We start from the raw sequence: 22,699 nt of genomic DNA, 5'->3' as shown, positions 1-22,699 counted from the left end.
GAACAACTTGTGTGGTAAAGGAATACATTTTAAACACGCATTTTTGGTTCAGACCACGTTGTTAAGGCAGGCGTGATGAATGCCTGCATGGTTCCCACATACAACCCTGTAGCAGAGGGAGCTTTACTAAAACATGCTTGTATGTGAGGTGAAGGATAATTAAGATCACTTGAGAAATCAGGACTCTCTGGATATTCTGCAATTTATATTTTCTACACTCCTAGTTAAATGTCCCACCTTGTTCCACATCTTTCTCACTTACCTCATCAGTATTTCTATGGCGTAATGCAATTTTATTGAGGAACTGAGAGATTTGGATGCAGATGGTCTGTTCCTCAACATAAAATTCATGATCCATGTTACTAGTACACTGTGAAAATGTGGAAAGCAAGAGAAGTAAAGTAACATGTATTTTCACATCATTTTCACTATGTTTTCTCTCCTTACGGGAGGGACAAGAGATGTGAGAGACAAAACATTACAACTTCCTAATCCAAGTTGCAAGCCAAAGAGAATCTCTTGGCTTAAATTCAAAGGTGAAAACGTAAACAATCACCTCAAACATGTAAATACAAATGTATAAATGAGGTTATGCTCTCATGCTCTGCTCTTTATTAATATTCAGTAATCTGGCAGGGAAGGGTATAGCATTCATATACTGCAGATATATTGGTGGACTTACTTATAATATGTAAGCGTCTGATTCATGGGACACTACACCGGATACATTGCACCTCTGGCACCTCAAGGTAGTCTCTCATCCTTAACACACGGATTGGGCTGCTCATGCACCCTGCCCACACCGCTTTATGGGGAAGTATGTGCTATATAATGGGACTTTTTACTCGTAAGAAGGACAAAAGAATACCAGGAACTACATTTTGAGAGACAATGTTGATATGAAATAATGATTTGAAGTATATTTGTGCTACTTTGTGCAGAATTTGGTAGTTTGCCCTGTCAGGCATTTGAACAGCAAAGAAGGTTATGTAACAGGATAATGCACTGTCAGTGATATCATTTCAGTGCAGTAGCGGAATGCCTTTGAGCCTAGCCCAATCACCCTAGAAGCTCTGGTAAAGTCTAATGGTCAGTTGCCTCTCATAGGCTGGAATGTGTGGTAGGCCTCTGCACTGCCTGAGAGCACTGCTGTGGATACTGTGCCATTCCCATGATTTCTGAGCATTTCAGGTGCAAATGTAAGCATATCGATGGAGCAAGGGGGACCTTTAAAGAGAGGAAGGGAGAAAGACATACTGGAGTGGTAGTGGGGAAACATTAGGCTCAAATGGAGAACATGGAATGTCAAGGTGGGCCTATGGGAACGAAATAGAGGGACACAAGGTCTATATTCCACCACCCGGGGCAAATATGGAGGGATGTATGTCGTTACTACGCATGCTTTTATAACGCATGCCTTTACCACGCAACTTTTACAACGCAAGTCGTTACAACGACTTGCGTTGGGGGGCACTGGATAGTGAATAGTTTAATTTACAATTCCAACTCCAGTCCCCGTGGATAGTAGGGAAGGTTTTGGATAGTAAATTAAACCATTCCCTATCCTACAGGGCCCTCCAGCGCAAGTCGTTGTAACGACTTGCGTTGTAAAAGTTGCGTGGTAAAGGTAGTGCGTGGTAAAAGTTGCGTTGTAAACGCTGTTCCCCATATGGAGCACTGCAGATGTTTATTATAAGGCATAGGAGCTTCATCGGGGCACAAGGGGGGTAAAAGGTACCCTTATTTATTTTTGACTGACTACGGTTGCTGTTCCCTAACACATTCACTTAAACAAATATATACATCTACCACTTACTTTCTCTTTGGTGAGGAGGTTGTACTTTTTGAGCACATATTCAATCACAGCTCTTCCGTTCATGTCATAATAACCTTTGGATGTTAAACTGGATATTAAACTTAAAGTAGCAAGAATAACCTATAATAAAACAAAATGGTAAGCATGTTTAGTGAGAAACCCTTTTGGCATATAAATAGGATCAAATCCCACATTCTGGTGAGGGAGCAGCAAGGGAGTGTGAGGAAACCATACAATCTCTCTTTCCCTTTTGTTCACAGAGGATAGAAAGATACATTTTGTTATGTGTGGAAAGCTAGTACCTGGATGCAACCTTTATAAAAATATTGGAAAGGGGTTATTAAAACACTCTGAGAATGAAATTCGAGTCAATTTAATTTAACTGTTTTTACAGAGTGTCTGACCGAAGTGCAATTGAGGGAACATTCAAACATTCCAGGTAGACTACACCTTCAATAGGTTTGAGTTTGAGTTTGAGTTTAAAATTATTTGTATAGCGCACTTTCACCAGCGGTTTCATGGCGCTGCAACAGACAGACCCCCTGGGTGGGAATAACAGAAATTAAGTAGGAAGGAAGACAGAAACAGCAAGTGAACTAGTTAAAGGATTTAGCAAATAAATAAGCTTTGAGCTGTTTTCGGAATTGAGGGTAGAGAGGTGAGGCTCTAAGCTCTAGAGGTAGGGAATTCCATAGGACTGGTGCGAGGGTCGCGAATTTCGATCCTCCCCATTTCTTCCTCCGGAAACGAGAGACTGTAAGAAGGGATTGAGTAGATGAGCGCAGTGCCCTAGTAGGGATATAGGGAATGATTTCTGATGAAATGAAAGCCGGAGCCGTGCCCAGTCGAGCTTGAAAGATGATGGAAGCAAGCTTAAACTGGACACGTTCACGGACAGGGAGCCAATGTAGGGACTTGAGGAGGGGAGTTACGTGGTGGGATTTTGGTAGATTGAACACCAGGTGCGCCGCCTGGTTCTGGATCAACTGCAGACGCCTTAAACTATATGCAGGTATACCTGCATATAGAGCTTTGCCATAATCCAGGCGGGAGATAACCATCGCCAAGGTGATCAATTTCAAGGCATCAAAGGAAAAGAAGCGGGATACCTTGCGAATGGTGCGCAGTGACAAAAAGGAAGAGGACACCACAGAACTAACTTGGGAGTGAAGAGTGAGCTGGGAATTGAGTTTAATGCCTAATGTTTTAACTGAGGTAGAAGGGACCGGTGGGGGACCTAGGGATGGGGGCCAAAAAAGTGAGGACCAGGGACTGGATGAACCACCCGTCAACACCAGCTCAGTCTTGTCTGGGTTGAGTTTCAGATGGTTGTGGTTCATCCAGTCCCGGATATAAATCATAATAGACTGGAAATTTAGGATAGAAGCAGGGGAAGAAGACAGATTGAAGACAAGTTGGAGGTCATCCGCATAATTTATACGCTGACCTTCATTTGCTGCAGTGAAAAAATAAGAGGGGCAATATAAAGGTTAAACAAAAGAGGTAAGAGGGAGGAACCTTGGGGGACCCCGCACTGAACTTTCCGGAAGTCCGCAGAAAAGTCACCCAGGCGAACAGCCTGGGTGCGGTCCCTCAGGAAGGAGGACAACCATACCAGGGCGGTACCCCCGATCCCCGCCGCCTTGACACCGGAAAGCAAGATGGTGTGGTCAACCGTGTCAAAGGCGGCTGAGAGATCGAGGAGGACCAAAGCCTGGGTCTGATTGGTATCCATTCCCTCCCTGAGGTTGTCAAGGACCGAGAGTACTACGGACTCCGTAGAGTGTGCGGGGCGGAAACCGGCCTGGCAAGGGGCCAGGACCCCATACTCCTCCACAAAAGAGCTCAAAGAACAGGTGACATGACGTTCGAGCACTTTGGCCAGAAATGGCAGGAGGGAGATGGGGCGATAATTGGCGGGGACCGAGGGGTCAGCGCCAGGCTTCTTTAGGATGGGAATAATGACTGCTGTTTTCAGTGAATTGGTTACAACCCCCTGAGAAAGAGAACTGTTAAGGAAGTGGAGAGGGGGGTCTGGACAAGTAGTAAAAATATGGCGGAGGATGTGCGCAGGGCAAGAGTCTAATGGGGAACCAGATTTGACAAGGGGAATTATCGAAGTCAGAGATTCCTTGGTCAAGGGAGGAAGGGCATCGAGTTGTCCCTTAGGGGGAGGACACTGAGGGTCAACAAAAGTAGGGGGAGGTGGGGGAATGTTGGTTTTGATAATAGCAATCTTCTCAATGAAGTAATTATTTAGGGAGTGACAAAGTTCCTGGGAGGGGGTGGGCTTCAGAGATGTCCTGTCGGAGAATGCCAGATTATGCACAATCGAGAAAATTTCCCTCGGTTGATTCTCAGCTGCAAGAATCTTTGAAGAAAAGTAGGCTGTTTTGGCAGCCAAGATAGCCTTTTTATATTGAGCCAGAATATTAATAAACTCAGATCGGAGTAAGGGACAGTAGTTCCTCCTCCAGGCACGCTCGGCTCGGCGCACCATTAGTTTGGTAGTCTTGAGATCCTCGTTGAACCACAAGTTGGCATCCTTCTCCCGCTTAGAAGTGACCTGCTTCAGTGGGGCAATGGAGTCACAACCTGAAGAAAGCCATTGCTCAATAGCAGTGGCCTGAGAGAGAGTGGATAGACCTTGTAAGGAGGGGGAGGAAGAGGTTAGTAAGGCGGATAGATTGTCAGGATCCACTCGGCTCCATGCGCGGACCCAGACATTCTTGGGGAGTGGGGGCTTAACAGTGGGGTTGATGGGAATGGTAAATGAAATCAAATGATGGTCAGACCAAGTGCAGGGTGTGATGGATAGGGAGTCTACCGGACAATTCAGGGACCAGATCTGGTCTAAGATATGTCCTTTTACATGGGTGGGAGAGTGGACATGGGGCACAAAATTAAGAGATTGAAGGGTGTCTGAAAACGCTCTTGAGGACGGACATTCTGCGGGGTCTGAAGGCCAGAAGTTAAAATCTCCCAGTAGTAAAATAGAGGAGTTATTGACCGTAATCGTGGCCAGTACCTCCTGAAAATCGGAGAGGAACAATAAGGGTGAATGAGGGGTGCCTGGGACTTGGTAAAAGTTTGCAAAATATGTCCAGGTAGGTTACAATCAACAAAGAAACCTCTCAGGACCTGGTATTGATTACAAAAAATGAGACTGAAAAATAGGCTGTGGATTTCACTACTGTGGAATGAAAACAACCAATAGTAGTCTGTGGGAAGAATGATGGCCTCTTTCTTACTCCACCCACAGGATATAGCAAACCTACACCATCCCCACTCTGCCATCAGTTAACAAATGGGTTAAAGTGCTGAAAGTCCATTATCCCACACCTTGATGTTAGGTTGGTCCATATCACTTTCAAGAAGTCATTTGGTCTCAAGACCGTAAATAGTCACAGTCTCCTATATCCACGTATCAGGGTTAAAATTCACGTCCCTAATATGGCTCTGTATGCTGCATATTTGCACAAGCTGGCCCCAATGGCTTCAACCACCAAAGAATACATCCATGTTTGATTTCTGTGATTCTAACGTTCCTCGTAGAGTCCTGTCTCTCATGTTTCTGGTTTAGTCTTTCAAGTATCTAAAGTCAACTGAGTTTATATCATGAGGTTAAAAATGACAAACCCATTACAACCCCCAAAGAGAATACAATAGAGACCCAGTTATGGAAATACAGGTTTTGTTGATTATCAAAAGAAAATTACTTTTTTGATTTTCTTTTATGCCTATGTCCTGTACTTTCTTACATGCTGACCATGGTGATGCTGTTATTGAAGTTACCTGCTTTCTCAATGTCACTGAAGTTGGGCACATTGTTGACGTATTTGGTGTCAAGAAAGTTACATATATTCCAATCTCTACAGACAATACATCTTTTATATCACAATTTGACTTTTCAAATGTGCACACTGAATATTATTCTGCACTATTGATAAACGTTTGGTGAGGCTTTGCTGAGACATAGCCCAAATAACATTCTTGGAAGAGACCTTTGACTCATCAACAAAATATCATACTCCCCGGTTGTTAAAGGTTTGAGCAGATATTATTATTCTAAACTTCAAACCCCCTGATTTGATCATCAACACTCTCCTCTTCAGTGAAGGGTATTACAGACCAACTCAATGTGAAATACAGACCAAACACGTGGACAGCACAAAAGAATTGTGTCTTAACACACATTTATTCAACAATTAGGGACCAGCGCGTGGGACAGGAAAACTGGGATATGTCCACTTGGACAGGGAAACAATGGAACACAGGATGCACTGAACAGACACACATGAATGGAGGTTCCATGACCCAACGACTCCAGGAAAATTTGCCTTGAAGAAATTTAACAGACTGTGGTATGCATACCACTGCTATGGGTCCTTCTAAGTAGAGAATACTGCACTATCCAAAAAGTGCAAAACTTTAATTAGATTGAGGTATTGGGTATGAAACTGCTTTAACACAGATTAATTCACACATAATAGCTTGATGGTACCTTGCGATTGTCATCCTCAAGCACGTGGCAGACAGCATCCAGATAAGAGTCACCTTCTGAATCTATGAAATAAAGCCATACACCAAATGTTCATAACACATAGATATTGTCTTTGTCTAGTAAGATCAAGATTAATAGATAAGTAGATGAAGTTTCCGCTATCAACTGTGCTGACCACCCTGAGGGTCCTGTCTTTTAGTTTTGTTTGCGAGTCTGTGACTGTGAGTCCCATGGGCCTATCAATGCTTTCCTGTTCCACTGTACATGTCTGTGTCTTCATGTCCCACTGAGCGTGTCTTTGTCTTCCTGCTCCACATTTTATGTCCCTTTTTATTCTTGTCCAGTATCTATGTCAGGATCTCTGTTCACAGTGTCCATGTCCCATTAATGGTTCACAATGGGAACAATTAACGGAAAAGACTGAGGTGGCATTGTTTGACTACTACTTTATTTTTTTACCACAATTCATGTTATGAAGATGATGGAAGGGAGGCTTGATCTTAAATTACAGTGCTCTACCAGAAACTATTTGCAGTTAATATAGCTGAGGAATATGAAATTGAACTGATTTGCTCAGAGCTGCACCATATTGGTTAAGTAAGGGAGTACTTTGGGACTATAATTTAGGACTCCTGATTCCATGACAAGAATTTTAGTCCTTTAACTATTCTCCATGTCTAATTAAATCACACACTGCCACCTACCCACTGACAGTCTTACCAGTTTCAGCAAGAAGCTTGCAGAGCAGCTGTATTGTTACTGCACGGGACTCTGCACCCATCTGGATCAAGCTACTTTCAAGATATTTAAGGACCTCACTAGAGTGAGAATGGGCTGCAAGAGTAAAGTGAAGAGAAAAAAAAACATAAATGAAAAATAACACAACATAAAATCATGCAAGGAGAAACTCAATGCAGAGGAGCAGGTCATTAAGGCCAAATATACGGATATTCTTCAACTCATATCCAAGAGGTACGATATCAATGGTCTACAACATTTAATGATGATCTTAGGAGCACATAGTACTCATGTGATTACTATAGCTGTATATAGTAAAGTGTACTCCATGTTCCAGTAAAAGTCAACCAATGCCCTGGGAAAGGAGATAAAAACTGAAGCAATATTAGTTTTTAGGAAGATCAAGTTATATGCAGGGCAGTGAACAGAAATTAATGTTTCTGAGGACTCGATCCCTAGTAAAGACCATAATATACTTGCAGGATCACAAATATATGCATACATGCATTTTTGACCAACTTACCCAGTGACAGGATAATGGCTGTGGACACCTTGAGTGGCTCTTCCCTTTCATCGGAAACTCCCCTTTTGGGTGTGCAGATCTGTCAATAACAAAGCAATAATAAGCAATAATGGAAGCTAGGCTATCTGAAAGCCAATCCCGTACATCCAGACAGCAAATAACTTTCAGTGGGGGAATGACAGCATAAGAGTTTGCGAGGCCATACAGCGCTACAGCAAATTCCATTGCGTGGAAAACAGCATTATCTGCGAGTCCAATATTGGCGGAATTTCAAATCCTCAGTTACCACTCTAAGATGGGCTCCTTAGTTTCAAATGGTTTTTTGTATGGTTTGGAGACTCTGAAGTCTCACGAGATTGCAGCAGGCATTCATACAGACTGCTATTTAACACAGCTGGCACTAGGGATGGTGTCAGCTATTCAAGGAAATAAAGGAGGACACTATTGTTGCACTTCAACTTTGTTTATCTTTGGGGACAGTAAGTGAGTTCACCTTTTCCATCCCGAGGTGTCTGGAAGGCAAGGTGGGTTGCATGCTTTTCAGAGCGGGCATCTTTTGTGCACTTTTTGCTCCTTTTGCATCCCAGGTTTCTGGTCGGCAGAGGGGGGAGCGTGTCTTTCTGTCGGTGCCTAAATTAGGACTTTTTCTGTTGTGTGAGTAATGAATTTCTTTCAATTGATGTTATTAATCAGATGTATATGATATATACTATTTATAATATACCTATCTATTTATGACATGTGATGTTTTTAAACCTCTTTGTATCAACCGTATAAGCATTGGGTTTCCTGTTGGGAATGTCACAGAGAGTCCAGTAAATGTTATATAGAAAAGTCTAGATGGAGAATTGATCCTCCGAGATAAGCTTGGTTAGCGATTATGTCTCTGTTGTAAACCATTGTTATTTGGTAAGACGTTTCTCTTTCAGGTCGGTATCCTTCTCTGTTACCTATTATGAGAGCCATAGTTGCAGAGAGGTGGATTTATGGGTGGCTCCTGCCTAGTACCTCACTACGCTGACAGTTCTGAAATGGTTTTTGCAATAATCTTCTTTCTTTGCATTCTTGATGATAATTGGTTCATGTTGATGAGACTCTGTGTGTTGGTCTGGCATGAATCACACTGAAATTTGTCATGTGTCGGGAAAATGTTTAAAAATGATATAGTGGGAAGGAAAAGTACAAGGAAATTAGAACTTTCACCATCTCTGACTCCAGGATGACCCAAACCAATATAATATGGAAGCTCACATCTGGGTTGTACGCATGAGCAGATTTTCATGTTTCATTTTGTACATTTGCTACCATTTGGTGATCCTGGGTCTACATGTGGGGATCTAGTTCACAGTAGGGAATACCTGGCGGTGAATAAGTGAAGATCCCACACTACCGAGTAGCGGTGTGAAGACAACCTGCTCTGATTGCTTTCGAGAGGCATGACTCCTCCCTGGTTACATCGAAAAATGCAAATGGCATATGCTCTTTTTTCAGTTGCTGAGATTGCACTTAACAAGGCTTTTTATGGATTATAATTTAATATTTTTTCCCAAATGTTCTCCTTTAAAAACACTCTTGCTACAAATGGGAACAATGTGGTTCTTTTATTTGTTACAATATGTTACCTAGGAAATGACTGTTGTTTCCCACTGAGATACTTTGTATATCCTCATGTATATACTTACCAGGTGATGCAGGGCTGCAAGAACATTTGGCACAGTTTCATTCAGGCCTCTGAAACTCTTAGTAACAGCTGCCTGCATGCATAACTCAAGGGTCTGTAAGGAGATAAGAAAACTGGGATGAGGCCAAAGGGCAATTTGAGAAAATGGTGATGGTCAGTGGTGAGTTACAAACTTTAAAGTGTAAATTCTGTATGAATGCCAGAGTGAGTTTGTGTGTGAATGCGCTCTCCTGTGTTCTAATTCTTAATAGACATTACCACAAGTACATGTTCAATTCAATTCAATTTTATTACATTATTCGGTTAATCAGCAATAACCATAAAAGTACACAGCATAAAAATTCATTACAAAGAAGGATCATACATAATACATAAAAATGCAATTTTGTACTTAAAAAGCTATTAAAATTCATCCATACAGATTGATTTTCGTAGTATAAAAACTTTTTTTTTTTAATTCAGAAATAGATGCAACAGTTAATACTGTGTCCATTCTCTGCAATTCTAAGAATGCTGGGCGGCATCGATTTAAATTCATTTCCTTTAAAATTGGGATAATCAATTTCCTACGAGGCAGTATATAAAATTTACAGCAAAATAAAATATGAATGTCCGATTGGGCTGAAGAGTCATCACATGGACACTCAACTAAATCATGGGACCAGGTGTTCATAACAGGGAAACTCAAAAGTCTAAAAAGAATATTTAACCTGAAACGTGTCAGGACAAACCTCTCATAGTTGGTCATACATAAGGTTAAATATGGCTGTAGTTTGTCCTGAGTTAATATCAATTGGTGTGAACATACAGTCTTTTTCTTTACTTCCTCATTAGCTCTCTTCTCTTCAAGATACTCCATATATTGTTTTTTCAATATCTTCCTCTGGATATTAGCCATTGTGAGAGGATCATCATAATGATTTCGGCAGTCAATTTCAACGAGGAAACGTTTAACATAGACAAGCCATTTGATCCTACTCACATGTTCTAGGTTTAGAACGTCCGTCAAAATATCGCGATTCAATACACACTCATTGATTGTCCAAACCCTATACCAGAGAAGTATAGGCTGGATTTTGATTGTATCTTCAATGTGTGGCAGGCCAAGTTCCGTGTGGCAAATATAAGTCGAGACACTCTCAGGTACAGCTAAGATGTGCCTCAGAAACTTGTTTTCCACTATTTGGATGGATTTTGTGTTGGCATATCCCCAGAGTCCTGAGCCGTAAAGAGCAATTGATATACATGTCGCATTAAAAATTGTTAAAATTTCCCTGATAATTTTTTTCCTCATTGTTTTAATGAAGTTTTTTAAGGCCATTATTGATTTGGAAAACAAAAGGCTTCTTACTTTTACAGCACTTGTCAATGTACCAGACTCGTGGAACAGGATACCTAATTAAGGGAAGGTAGGGGTGGAATCCAAGGGACTATCATTTATATACATGGTTTTTCTCCATCTACCTCTACCTGTGCCACAGTTCATGGAGAACGTTTTTGTACAGTTAATTTTTAGATCCAAATTTAGCATAAAGTTTATACGTTCTCCCTTTGCCCTGGTGTATTTTTGGTGCATAATAAATAGGTTTAGGGTCTGCTCTACTGTTCCAACTCCCTTCTGGAAGCCGTATTGCAGGGCACTGATTATCAGGGGCGTAGCTAGAGCTTGTGCTGCCCGGGGCTAGCCCTCAGATTGCCACCCCTTGAGGGGGGGGGGGGTGCTGGGGAAAAAGGAAGGTGGCACTTGAAATAAATAAAGCTGAGACTCTGCAATACAGGAAATAATGAGAATGGTGTCATTCTCTGTGTGCAATGCTCTCCAATGGCAGTTTTCGCAGAGGGAACAGTGAATGGGGTGTTCTGATTGTTACAGTGCTGGGCAGCTGGGCAGGACAGCACCAAGGTGTGCACTGACAATATGCATTCTTAGAGGAAGCAACTTTGGTAATTAAGACTGCAACCGAGAGCTCCCTAAACAGCGCAGAGAAGACCTTGAAGCACTTTAAGGCAACCCCACACAGCTGTGGACTGCACATGGACAGCGTTGAGAACCCCCGCACACTGGTTCCAGCACCCTGCATTAACAGCATAACAACATCACCTGGGGGCGAACATACAGGGGCCTCACAACCCTTGAGTGGGGTCCCTATTCAACCCCAGGCCAATGAATTAATATCTGTGAGCTACTGGAGAATATGGGCCCCTCCTGACAGTCTGCATGGGGTGGTCAGCTGCGTCACACCGCCGCTCCTATTTTTATTTATGTATGCATTTGTATGTAGCGCGGACTTTACCCGAAGGCGTCAGAGCGCTTCACAATAGGAACAGTAATGACACATGAGGAGAAAATTGCAAGTGAACAAATTACAAAAGCAGACGTTAAGTTACATGAGGCAAAAGTGACCATTGTGAGCAAACAAAATACAAATGGTAGAAAACGGTGCATTACAGGAGGAAAAAGTGACAAGTGTGCAGGTTACAAGAGAAAACAAAGTACAATTAGAGGTATAATACTGCAATATATGGCAGACACTCAGGCACAAGAACAAACGTTACGTAGGCAATGGTGGTACTTGAGCAAGTATCAAAAGCCAACAAAATGTGAGAGGTAGCAAACAGTGTGTTACAAGAGAAAAGTGGTGTGTGCATGTTACAAAAGAGTCTTTTCAAGCAGGTATAATGACACTAATGGGAACTGAGAAAACCTACCAAGCTCCAGTTCCCTCACTGCCCACATTGTATTCCACTGTCCTGCCACTCACAGCTTGTTTAATGCTAGGCAAACATTGTCCAAAGCAGGAGGCCCTCTCAAGGCTAGGCCCCGCTCCACATCTCTTGCCCAACAGTATCAGGATGTACAGTCCTTGCTCCCCCATCACTTATTCATATCTGCCCTCCTCAAGACGTCTTTGCCAGGGTGCCCAATGAAGGCCGGAGGAAAAATGGCACATTCCCTGTTTACTCCTGTTGAGATTGGACAAGGGAGCTAGTCATTCTACATAATATGTTTTATTCCAAAATGGTATAGTGCCTCGGACGTTATGAGTGCTTTACCAGATACTTCAATCATGCTATATGAGGGCTCCAATTCAAAGTCTCGACAAACCACAGTATGTACCATGCTATTTATTTTTGAGTGTGCTGCCTGTTCTAAGCTAACAACCTGCTCATTTGCTACACACTCCGATAACCTACCTACAATACCATTACTTAGTATTACATAATGCTTTCAAAATTATGATATTACCAATATTATTAATTCTCCAGATAAACCTTGAATACCGAACACTGAAGACCTATTTGAACATTCTCTCCATCCACTGGCGCATGATCTCCCTCTACCTTTCTTATTCTCTACTTTAAATTGCCTCTTGCACATTAGACACAATTCTCTCCTCTTCTGCAACCTGCACCTCACATAGTTCTATCCACTCCCCATCTCTTCAAACAGAAATCCTGGTGTATTTTATAAACCCTTTGATGCACGTGGAATGATTTATCACTTTAAGCACAACAGCAGTACGCTACCACGTAATGAACATTAGAAAAATGTACTCATGTCTCCTAATTTTATTGCACTAAAGCAATAATTCCGTGGTACTTAATAAAATGCGCTAATGAAACAGCCTGATTTTGAGCCCCCCCGGCATCTCTTCTACCCACAGAACAATGTGTTTAATGTTGCTACCAGACACTTGTTCAACTTGTCTAGACATACTACCCCCCTTTTCTCCCATGGTTGTTCTTTTTAAACTTTATTTCTCATTTTATAGGTGTATTATACGTAGGAAATGGTGGCACTTGTGCAAGTATCAAACGACAACAAAATGTGAAAGGTAACAAACAGTGTGTTACAAGAGAAAAGTGACGTGTGTATGTTACAAAAGAGTACTAACACAGGTACAAGGATAATTCTGCAATAAATAAATGGCAAACACTCCAACCATAAGAATACACTGAGAAGGCACTTCCATAGTCATGGACTCCGACGAAGGTTGCCACATACTTGGTTGGGCGCCGTCAAGCGGCCCCTGGCAGCGCCCACTGGGGGTTCTGGACGTACAATTTAGCCTCACCTAGTACTAGATGTCCGGCACCTGGATGGCCGCTGCAGCCGAGAACTGAATAATTGACACCCCTCTGGAGGACTCTGAGCGAGGCTGGGCGGCTGGGCGGGAGGGGAGCAACAACCACAACGGTCGGAGCCGGAGGACTGACGAGGACGTCACTAACGCGGGGCGGGACTTAGGCCATGCCCGCGCTGCAGCCTGCACACCCCTGACCTGCTTGAAAGTTTTTTTTTAACACTGCAGCTGCTGGCACAGTGCACATGCGGGCGGCGGCCGCGGCACTGGAGGTCCGTTGCGGCCGCCTTAATAATGTATGTGGGACACTGTGCTCCCCCAAGAGAATCCCAAATAAATTATAAAGGCCGCCGCGGCCGCAACGGGCCTCCAGTGCCGCGCGACCGCGGCCGCCTCAGAGATGGTGCCGCCTGGGGCGGACCGCCCCCCCCCCCCTAGCTACGCGGCTGCTGATTATCCCATTATCCTCTGCCCAGCTTTGAAGTCTCCCTAAAATGATTCTCCCAAGGATCTTTATGGATGAATCTAAAAGGGAAATGGGACGGTAGCATGCACAATTTTGCCTATCTCCCTTCTTAAATATTGGCACAATTACCGAAGTGAACCATGAGGCATTTAGACCCCTTGCAAAGGCAGCATTAAAAAGTTGTACTAACATAGGCCCCCAGAGCTCAAAATTATGTTTAAACAAATCCGCTGGGATACCATCTGGGCCTGCAGCTTTTCCGACCTTGGTTGTTCTAAGGCTCGCCTTAACTTCTTTCAGGGTTACAACCAATTTCATGTCCCTAACCCTTTCTTCCCCAGATATATCAGGTAGCAATTGATATGCCCCTTGTGTAGGACTATACAACTTGGAGAAATGAGTTACCCATTCGTCCTCAGTGATCGCTATTGCTATGCGTGCTTTTGTATCATCATAGAGAAAGGGGGCATTTACCGCTTTCCAGAAGGCGGTTGGGTCTCTAGAAAGCGAAGCCTCACAAAGGGATTCCCAGGCATCCCTTTTTATTGCAACTTTCCGTTTTTTCAATGCCTCATTATAGGTTTTCCTCAACCCTCTAACCAATAAAAGGTCGCAAGGATTCCCATGTAGGGCATTTTTAAGATCAGAAAGTGCCTTTGTACATGCTGAATCAAACCATCTCCTATTAGTTTTCCCCTGATTCTTTGATTCAACCCACAAACTGTCCTTGATAGAGGATGCAGTAAAATTAAAATGTTTAATTATACACTGACTGTCTGCGTGCTCATCCAGACAAGTCATAAAACTTTCTGAACATTTAGTCACTAGTTTATGCAAATATTTATCTGGGGCCAGTTTACTCCATTTAAGTGAGTAACCGTTTTGTTTCCAAGTATCACGTCTGGAACTAACTGCCTAATTGACTGTTCCCTATCCAAATCTCAAAATGGGTTTTCGATCTCTATAGTTAACGGTCGGTGATCGCTCAGCACAACATCAAGGGTCTTAGATATTTTAATCTGGTGTTCATACCTAGTGGGGAATAAAATAAAATCAATTGTGGTGGACGCTCCCCTACCAATAAAGGTCGGGACAAAAGGGGATCCTGTTTGACCAATTTCATTCACAAACCCCAGATCACAAGAGAACAATATTTCATTTAGCAAGTCCCCACATGTGGTATGCTCAAAATTAGTAAGGCTAGTGTCGTGGTCCAGCATAAGACCACAAATGCCTTGTCGGACCCATTTACAAAGAGCACAATTAAACGCCCCCACCCCCCCCAAGTAACCGATACTTCTTTTATGTTTGTGTCCATTTCATGTTTTAAAGCAACACCCAACATTTTTATAGTCGAAACAATATCAATAATCGGGATATTGTTATAAATATTTATAATAATAACACTGGCAGTCTTGTTAATATCTATCTTCACCAGCTGATAGTAGCTATTATGGGATAGTAATTGTACTCTCTCATATTTGAGCTGGTTAGACAGGTACATAGACAGACCACCCTTAGCCCTGCGATCCCCCCACTGCTGATGTAAACAGGGTTTTATATCCGCAAATATGTATGGGCTCTGTTGACCATGTTTCCTGTAGACCCATGATATCATATCTATTTACAATGCTTCCCTATATAGTATTATTTATTTTGGATTTTAGTCCTGTTACGTTCCAGAAAATGAGGGAACATGTTTCCTTCTTTGCAATGGTACTAATAGAATTCCTAGACACAGTACCCACAACTGGGGACCCAACCCTCGCCATATCGCCCGTTACAACTGGACCTTTAGATGTTCCACAGTCTCCTACCTTAGCTATTTCAGTTTCAAAGATGGACTTGGTTAGTTCCCCCTCTTGGGAGGTGCCTCTCTCTGGGGACACAAGGTCTAAGTAGTTTGAATCAGCCATCCCCTCGCAGGGCATAATTACTTCCATATTCACCTTGTTTATCACACTATCTTGTTGAATGGGTTTTACATTGAGGCTGGGGGTGTCGCTAGTAAGTCAATCGACTGCTTCTAGGTTTGAAAGTAGATCAAACCGGTTAAATGTTGGGATATTGTAACCATTTATGCCAGGACCTACAGTACTCCCAAAATAGGTGTTTCCTGTTTGGCGTCTTTCAAAGGTCATGTGTGGTGGTCTGGGGTAGAAATGGCCTAGTTCCCACGTGACTATTCCTCCAACTCCTATTTGAGGTTGCCAACTTTGGAGGTAGGGAATCACACTTTGTCCCTAAAATTCACTATAACCAGATCTCCCTCTATATCCTTAGTCATATGTCCTAACCACCCCACCCTTCTGACGTGTAGAATTTTCCCGTCAATGTTAGGTGGAAGCGGTCTATTTTTACTTAGCCAAAAGGTTACTTTGTTTTTTAATTCCTGGTACCCTTCAATTTTCCCAATTGGAAGCTCAGGCACCCCCGACGGGACATTCACGAAGGGTGCCGCCTCTGGTGGTAAATCAATACGAGTGGTAGTTCTATTTAATCTGCCCAGGTTAGTGCCTTGGCTGTCTAAGGTTATCTGTTTATTAATCTGCCCTTCTTTAGTTGCAGCAGTATTTGGTAGGGTAGGTCTAGGGGATAGTGTTGGATCCTGCGCATAGGGAGATGGTGCTGTCAGCGGGGCCGGTTGACTTTGGATAATAATTTTTACCGCCCCGTTTGTTTTACCCAGGTTAGTTTGAGTAGAGGTCTGGGTTTGCAGGTTATCCGCCAATTTTTTAATAAGTACAGCATTTGACTTTAATACCTCCTCTATGGTCCCCACCTTCTCCCCTATTCTCTTAACTCTTTCAACTAGTGGTAAGATCAGGGATTTCACTAATATTTCAATTTGTACCAGTAAATCTGAGGGTAGGGTTTGTGCGGGCATTTGTGGTCCTAAGTACTCCTTCATATTTCTGGGGGCACAGCTGCTTGCCTTCGGGGAACTTATATATAGTTTTACTGATTTCGCTAATCTCCTCCTATGCTTACTTAACTCCCCTCGCTTCCTTTTAGAGGATGGGCCCTGACCAAATTCATTAGGTTGCAAATTATCTTTACCTATTGGAATAGGTGGAGAGCCTAGAAGACTGTCATCCGATATAATTTGCATACAGGGCTCAATACTTAATTTCCCATGGTCGAATCGCAGCTTGCGGCCCTAATAGATCCGCAGTCCAACTCTACCGGGGAACCAGTAATGTTGCTTGGGTCATTTACAACCCCTGATGTTGGTGGGGTTCGAGATGAATCAGTTAGTCCCAGGGAAGAGCGTTTATTACATATCGTTTCTAAGGATAAGCGACTCTCAGCCCTCACAATTTCGCGTTCTACGGCTGTTGTTGCCCGCATTAAAAAATGACCCAAATTCCCCTTAAGGAATCCTCCTTGCGAAATAATCGTTTTAGGGACCCCTTTTGCAGCCATCTTATATACAGTATGAATATGTTTAACAGGTTAGCAATAGGTACAGAGAAACACCACCATGAAATTAAAAAAGTCCTTTAGACAAGTCTATAGAGTACAGTACTATGTCCATGTATCAAGAACATACTTTCTTATTTCTTAGTCCAAGGCCAAGAGGGGTGGCCCAGCACAGCCTCCTCTGGCAAACGACGGCCCCAGACGGCCCGGCCTTTGCCCGGGCTTAGCCGGCGCGTCCCGCGCGCATCCTCGCGAGACGAGGGATCTGATGCGGCTTTATGCGCCTCCTGGTGCGGTCACTCGTCAGATCAGCGTTGCCCCAAGGGATCATGGGGGTTGTAGGCAGGAGGTGAGAGCTGAACCGGCGGAGCAAAGCCTGGCCGGTCGTTCCCAGTGCAGGGGGGGCAGAGCCAAGCCTGGCCGTGAAGAAAGGAACAGCGGGTACAGGAAACAACAGATAGAGCCCCAAATTCTGCGTCAGGAGAGCACCAGGGGACTCGGCCCCTGTCGCGGCTTTATGCGCCTCCTGGCGAGGTCACTCGTCAGGTCAGCATTGCCCCAAGGGATCCTGGGGGTTGTAGGCAGGAGGTGAGAGGTGGATCGGTGGAGCGAAGCCCGGCCGGTCGTTCCCAGTGCAGGGGGGGCAGAGCGAAGCCCGGCCGTGAAGAAAGGAACAGCGGGCACAGGAAACAACAGATAAAGCCCCAAATTCTGCGTCAGGAGAGCACAAGTACATGTTGACAGATGACCATTCATAGGTTTAATTATTTCTTCACTGGTTTGTCTGTTTTCTTGACTCGCTGTGCTTCACATAGTAGTGTTCTCTGTTGGCATCAGATGTTGGATTGTGGTCTATCAAGGAACCACAACCGAATATATGCAGCATTTAACTGGGGCATGCCCTAACACGTAGCTCAGAATCACTACTTGTCATTGTAGGCCCTGTATTCCTAGCCACTCTTGCTGATGGCCCTTGTCTCAGTTGTCCCAATTCTCTTGGTGGTTTGAGTTCTCTTGGTTGTCTGCTGCTCCTGCTTCTTATGGTACTGTTGTCTAGATTCACTTAGCTATCTTAGTCCCTTCCTCCCTGGTCTTGGTCTTCCTGTTCCTGGTCCTCATGCTGGGCTTGGTCTTGATGGCACTAATCAGTTTTGTTGCTCTCCCTTTTTTCAAATCCTCATTCTGCCTTTGCTACTCCTGTACCTAGTCCAACTGATGTTTCTTCTTGTGAATCTCTTGATGGTTGTGTCCTGATCCTCCTGGTCATGGTCCACCAATTCTCTTGGTGAACCTGGTAATCCTAGTGCTCCTGGTCTTCTTAGTTTCCTTTGTCCCTCTACTCCTGGTCATTCTCCTCTTCCTGGTCTCCCACCTTTAGGCTTTCATCTTTATGCTCCTGGTTTACCAAGTCTTCCTTTTCCTAGTTCCCCTAATCTGTGTGTTAATTTTCATGCTCTTCCTTTTTCTAGATCTCTTCCTCCTGAACATCCTCTTACTCTTCTTTTCCCTCTGCCACCTCGTAGTTTTCCTCAAACTCATCTTGCTGGTCTTTATCTACATATTCTTGGTCCTAGCCTCTTGGGTCTTGTTCATTGTTCATAAGTGGCCCTCATCCTCCTGAGACCATCCTTCTGTTGGTAAATAATATCTTCACCATGGTGCTTCTTGCTGTGCCGTCCTAGTTGTTCTTCCTTTTGGTCTTAGTCCTATTGGTCTTCATGATCTTCCTTGTCCTTATGCTTGTGGCTCTGTTAGTCCTGGTCATCCTCATCCTGGTACTCTGAATCTTCTGGTGCTATTCCTCTTAGCGGTCTTGGTGTTGGCCTTCAGGATGGTCATGGTGATGACTGTTGTTCTGGACCTCCTGACCTCCTATTTCTCTTCTTGGTCCTCCTCCTCTTTCTGGTCTTCCTCCTCCTGGTTTCCCTCTTTTTTCTCCTAACTCTTGGAAGTCCTTTCACTTGTCCTCCTGCTCTTGATCCTTTTGGTTTTCCTAGTTCTGGGGCATGGTATTGGTCCCCTGTTGGTTCTAGTGTTCCAAATCCTTCTGGTGGTCTTGAAGTCCCAAAACTTCATGGGTACCTTTATAAAAAAAAAGTATGGAGTTTTATACAGTGTGTACTTGACCCAGTATCGGGTGTCAGAGCGCTTTACATAGCACCAATTGCATTGCATGAGGACACATTCCTTTTTTAGGCACAGGAGATTAAGTGATTTGCCCAGAATCACAGGATGTTCAGCGTCATTGCCGAAACTCGAACCCGGTTCCCCAGATTCAAGGTCAACCGCTCTAGTCATTAGGCCAACTCCTCTCCCCACTTGATCCCCTATTAGTCATCCTCATGGTCATCTTCCTTCTCCTTATCCTGTGTGTGGTATTCGTAGTGGTCTAGGTTCTCCTTGTGGATATGGTCATCTTTTTTCTTCTTCTGGTGGTCTTCGTCCTCCTGATAGTCTTCCTTTTCTACTTGGCCATCCTTCTCCCCTTTTTTCCCCTTCTGGTTCTGGTCCTTCTGGGCTTCCTCGTTCTACTTCTCATCCTAGTTTACTGAGCCTCCTCTTTTTCTTGGGCTCACTGATCCTCATGTCCTGGTGGTCCCAGTCATCCTGGTCTTTTGCTGTGTGATTCTCCAAGCCTTTCTCATGGTCCTCCTGCTATAGCTTTCTATTCATTTTCCTGGACATCCAGTTCTTTGGGTTCTTAATCCTGCTAGTGGACCTGGTCCTCCTCCTCCATTAATTCCTCCTCAACTCTGTGACCTCCTATTCATTCCCCTGGTTCTCCCTCTTCATCCCAGTGGACCTTTAGGTATCTACCTGCTTCTCCAAGTGCCCCAACCCCACAATATATCCCCATACAAAGTCAACCAGATAAACCTCCACCCAGAGGGCATACTGAGATGTAGCAAGGGTAGATGGGCACTACTGAAAGGAAATCAGCCACTTGTTTTCTGTTAGATAGTACAATACAGTATTAATTTGGGTGCTCTTCTAAGCCCTGGATCCCAGTGCCACTGCACCTGTTTCACTTTTAACATTTGTGGAGCAAGGTTCCTCAATGTCCCCCTTGCAGCCATGCAGACTGTGTACCAAGGGAGTACAGAGGTGCCTAAATGTGGGAGCAAATGCTTATGAGACTCTCAGGTAACTTGGAGGCAGGAGCTGCAGGACAAAAGATGTGTGAACTGTTTTAGGAACACATTTAGATTCACCGATGCTAATGAGGAGAATTCTCACCTACAGTGAAGACTCAGAAGAATCATCAGAAAAATGGCTCAAATTAAGTGCATGGTCAGTATGTCTTACACCAAACTTTTGAGATTTGTTTTTGGTTTGTAGCTGGCTTTTAAATGTTTATTCCAAGTGGAGTCTGTCAAAAGAAGGCCTGGTAAGGATATTTGAACATCTTGTCCTTTAAACTGTAAGTGATCAGACCCTGAAGAAACTGGCCCACTTAGAGCCTCGGCACTAAACTTTTATTCTAAAGCCTCTCCAAACAATATTTCTGTGGAAATTAAAATTGGAAGATTCAAGAAGTAATGATCCCAATAATGTTTTCACCAAGCTCTACGTCTCTCTTGCTTTATCAGCAAATATAGTATGAACCCCAGTAACTGTGGACTATTTCCTTTGCTAATGTTTTTTTAAAATTTCACATAGCAACCAAAAGTAGTATTCAATAATGCCAACAAATTATTGATTACCATCATGATACAATTCCAGGGCTCCTCTTAAAATTACCTTGTTTTACCTGTATGTTCAGTCACCAGGAGTGTAATGCAAAGTCATTGTGCTCTTTGCTGAAGGTCCTTTAAAAATGTACTTGTGGTATCCAACTTGTATTTCAAAGGGTGTACGCAGCCCCTCAGACTAGAGAAGATACAATGTCCCTCTGTATGTTCTAAGCAGTCACTGAGGCTTCAGGATGCCTCATAGCTGCTCAGGACCTATCGCTGGGCTCTAGTGACTGAAGATTTACTGTTCTGTTGTGATTAACGCACCAATATGGGATGTCAGTATGCTTGATTTCACTTAAATAACCAAATTTGACTTACCCAGTATCACAACAAGTGGAAAAATTGCAGCAAGGTTGATGATCTTTTTTAATTCTAGCACAATTGTTTGGGTTCACATATTTCCTTTATTTATCCCGATTTCATATGTAACAAATAAAAATACAAGTTTTGCTTCTCAAGCTGTCTTCACAAATTGTGTACAAATCAGAATTTAGCTGGTTCAGTATTTAGAATGAATGCTTGAAAAACTATATTCACTGTAATCCCTTCATCTCCCCACTCAATACACCAGCTCAAAACTGATGAAATTGTCAGGGGTGAGTGTGTCAAATAGTGGGGAATGACAGTCTGAATTGATGTGGTATTTCCATTTCTCACGGTTACCTTAGGGGCAAACTTGGAATCATACATTTTTCCTGTAACTCAAAATTACTGATACTCAGAACATTGGTAGTGTCAGGTGTGGAATACCAATATGTTGGCCCAAAGTGCACATGATGGAGGCCTGAACAATTGCACAACTCCACCTGTGGTGTAAGTGACTCACCAATGGAATTCTTTAGTTCTGTATTTGGTCCTCCTTTCTCAATAATTTATTATTTAATTGAAGCTAATTTCTCACTATGAGATAGGGTGTTCATTATGAGCGGATCACTTGGGAATGGTTGCAGTGGCAGGCATGGACAGCAAATCGAGGTCACACTCACCTTGAGCAAACGAAATGCCATATCAGCAGGCAGCTGGGGTTGGAGGCTTTCAACCTCTTTAACCAACCAAGGAAGCTCTTTGTCTAGTTGTTCCTCTGGCAGGACGGAGGCCAAATGTCCCAGAGTGGTGATAACCTGCCCCCAGACCTGTTAAGATAAATGTATTTATGTATTTATTTAGAAAGGTTTTCTATAGCGCTGGCTACATCCATGGGTATCAGAGCGCTTTACATAAGTATGAAGATAATACAGTTGGAAAGTATCTGAAGAAATACACATCATAAAGTAAAAAATACAGTAATAAAGTGCGGTGTTGAATTAAGATCAGTATAGAGAACAAAGTAAACATAACATTTTGCGTTGGTGAATAACGGACAGAGGGAACTGCTTGAAGGAAAAGATATAGTGTATGTATTGGCATTTATATAGCGCACTACTTACCCGTAGGGTCCCAAGGCGCTTCGACCGCTGCGAAACCCTTCCTGGCTTCCCTGAGAGATGGCCCCTTAATGGGTATCTCCAGGGTGACACCAGGCATCCCCGGCGGTCTGGTGGGGCCGTTAGTGAAGATGAGGCAAGCTAATGCCCAGAGTTGCCGAGTGTGATCGCTGATCAGAGTGGGCACCGAGGCGAGAGAATTATCGAGTCCGCTGACCCTGGTCCAGAAACCTGCCGTGCCGGGAATCGAACCCTGGTCCCGGGCCGTCCTCTGCTCTCGGGTCTGCCGCCTCTAACCAGTG

General features: G+C 43.5%; 1 protein-coding gene across 1 annotated transcript in view; it reads right to left on the bottom strand.

The window, feature by feature from the left end:
• Positions 1–10,160, bottom strand: part of LOC147692239 (maestro heat-like repeat-containing protein family member 1) — a 62,535-nt gene extending 52,375 nt beyond the window's left edge. Inside the window, exons 1-7 of the mRNA XM_086939514.1 lie at positions 9,994–10,160; positions 9,264–9,375; positions 7,582–7,660; positions 7,041–7,154; positions 6,321–6,382; positions 1,817–1,936; positions 263–370 (exon numbers count right to left, since the gene is read on the bottom strand). Of these exons, the coding sequence (XP_086795640.1) occupies positions 263–370; positions 1,817–1,936; positions 6,321–6,382; positions 7,041–7,154; positions 7,582–7,660; positions 9,264–9,375; positions 9,994–10,160 (762 nt within the window). The remainder of the gene's footprint in view (positions 1–262; positions 371–1,816; positions 1,937–6,320; positions 6,383–7,040; positions 7,155–7,581; positions 7,661–9,263; positions 9,376–9,993) is intronic.
• Between the last annotated feature and the right edge of the window lie 12,539 nt (positions 10,161–22,699).

The sequence above is a fragment of the Lissotriton vulgaris genome, chromosome 9 (assembly GCF_964263255.1).
Source record: "Lissotriton vulgaris chromosome 9, aLisVul1.2, whole genome shotgun sequence".
Classification (NCBI taxonomy): Eukaryota; Metazoa; Chordata; class Amphibia; order Caudata; family Salamandridae; genus Lissotriton; species Lissotriton vulgaris.
The sequence above is the reverse complement of the archived record's forward strand: the minus strand, read 5'-3'. Positions and strand labels throughout refer to the sequence as shown.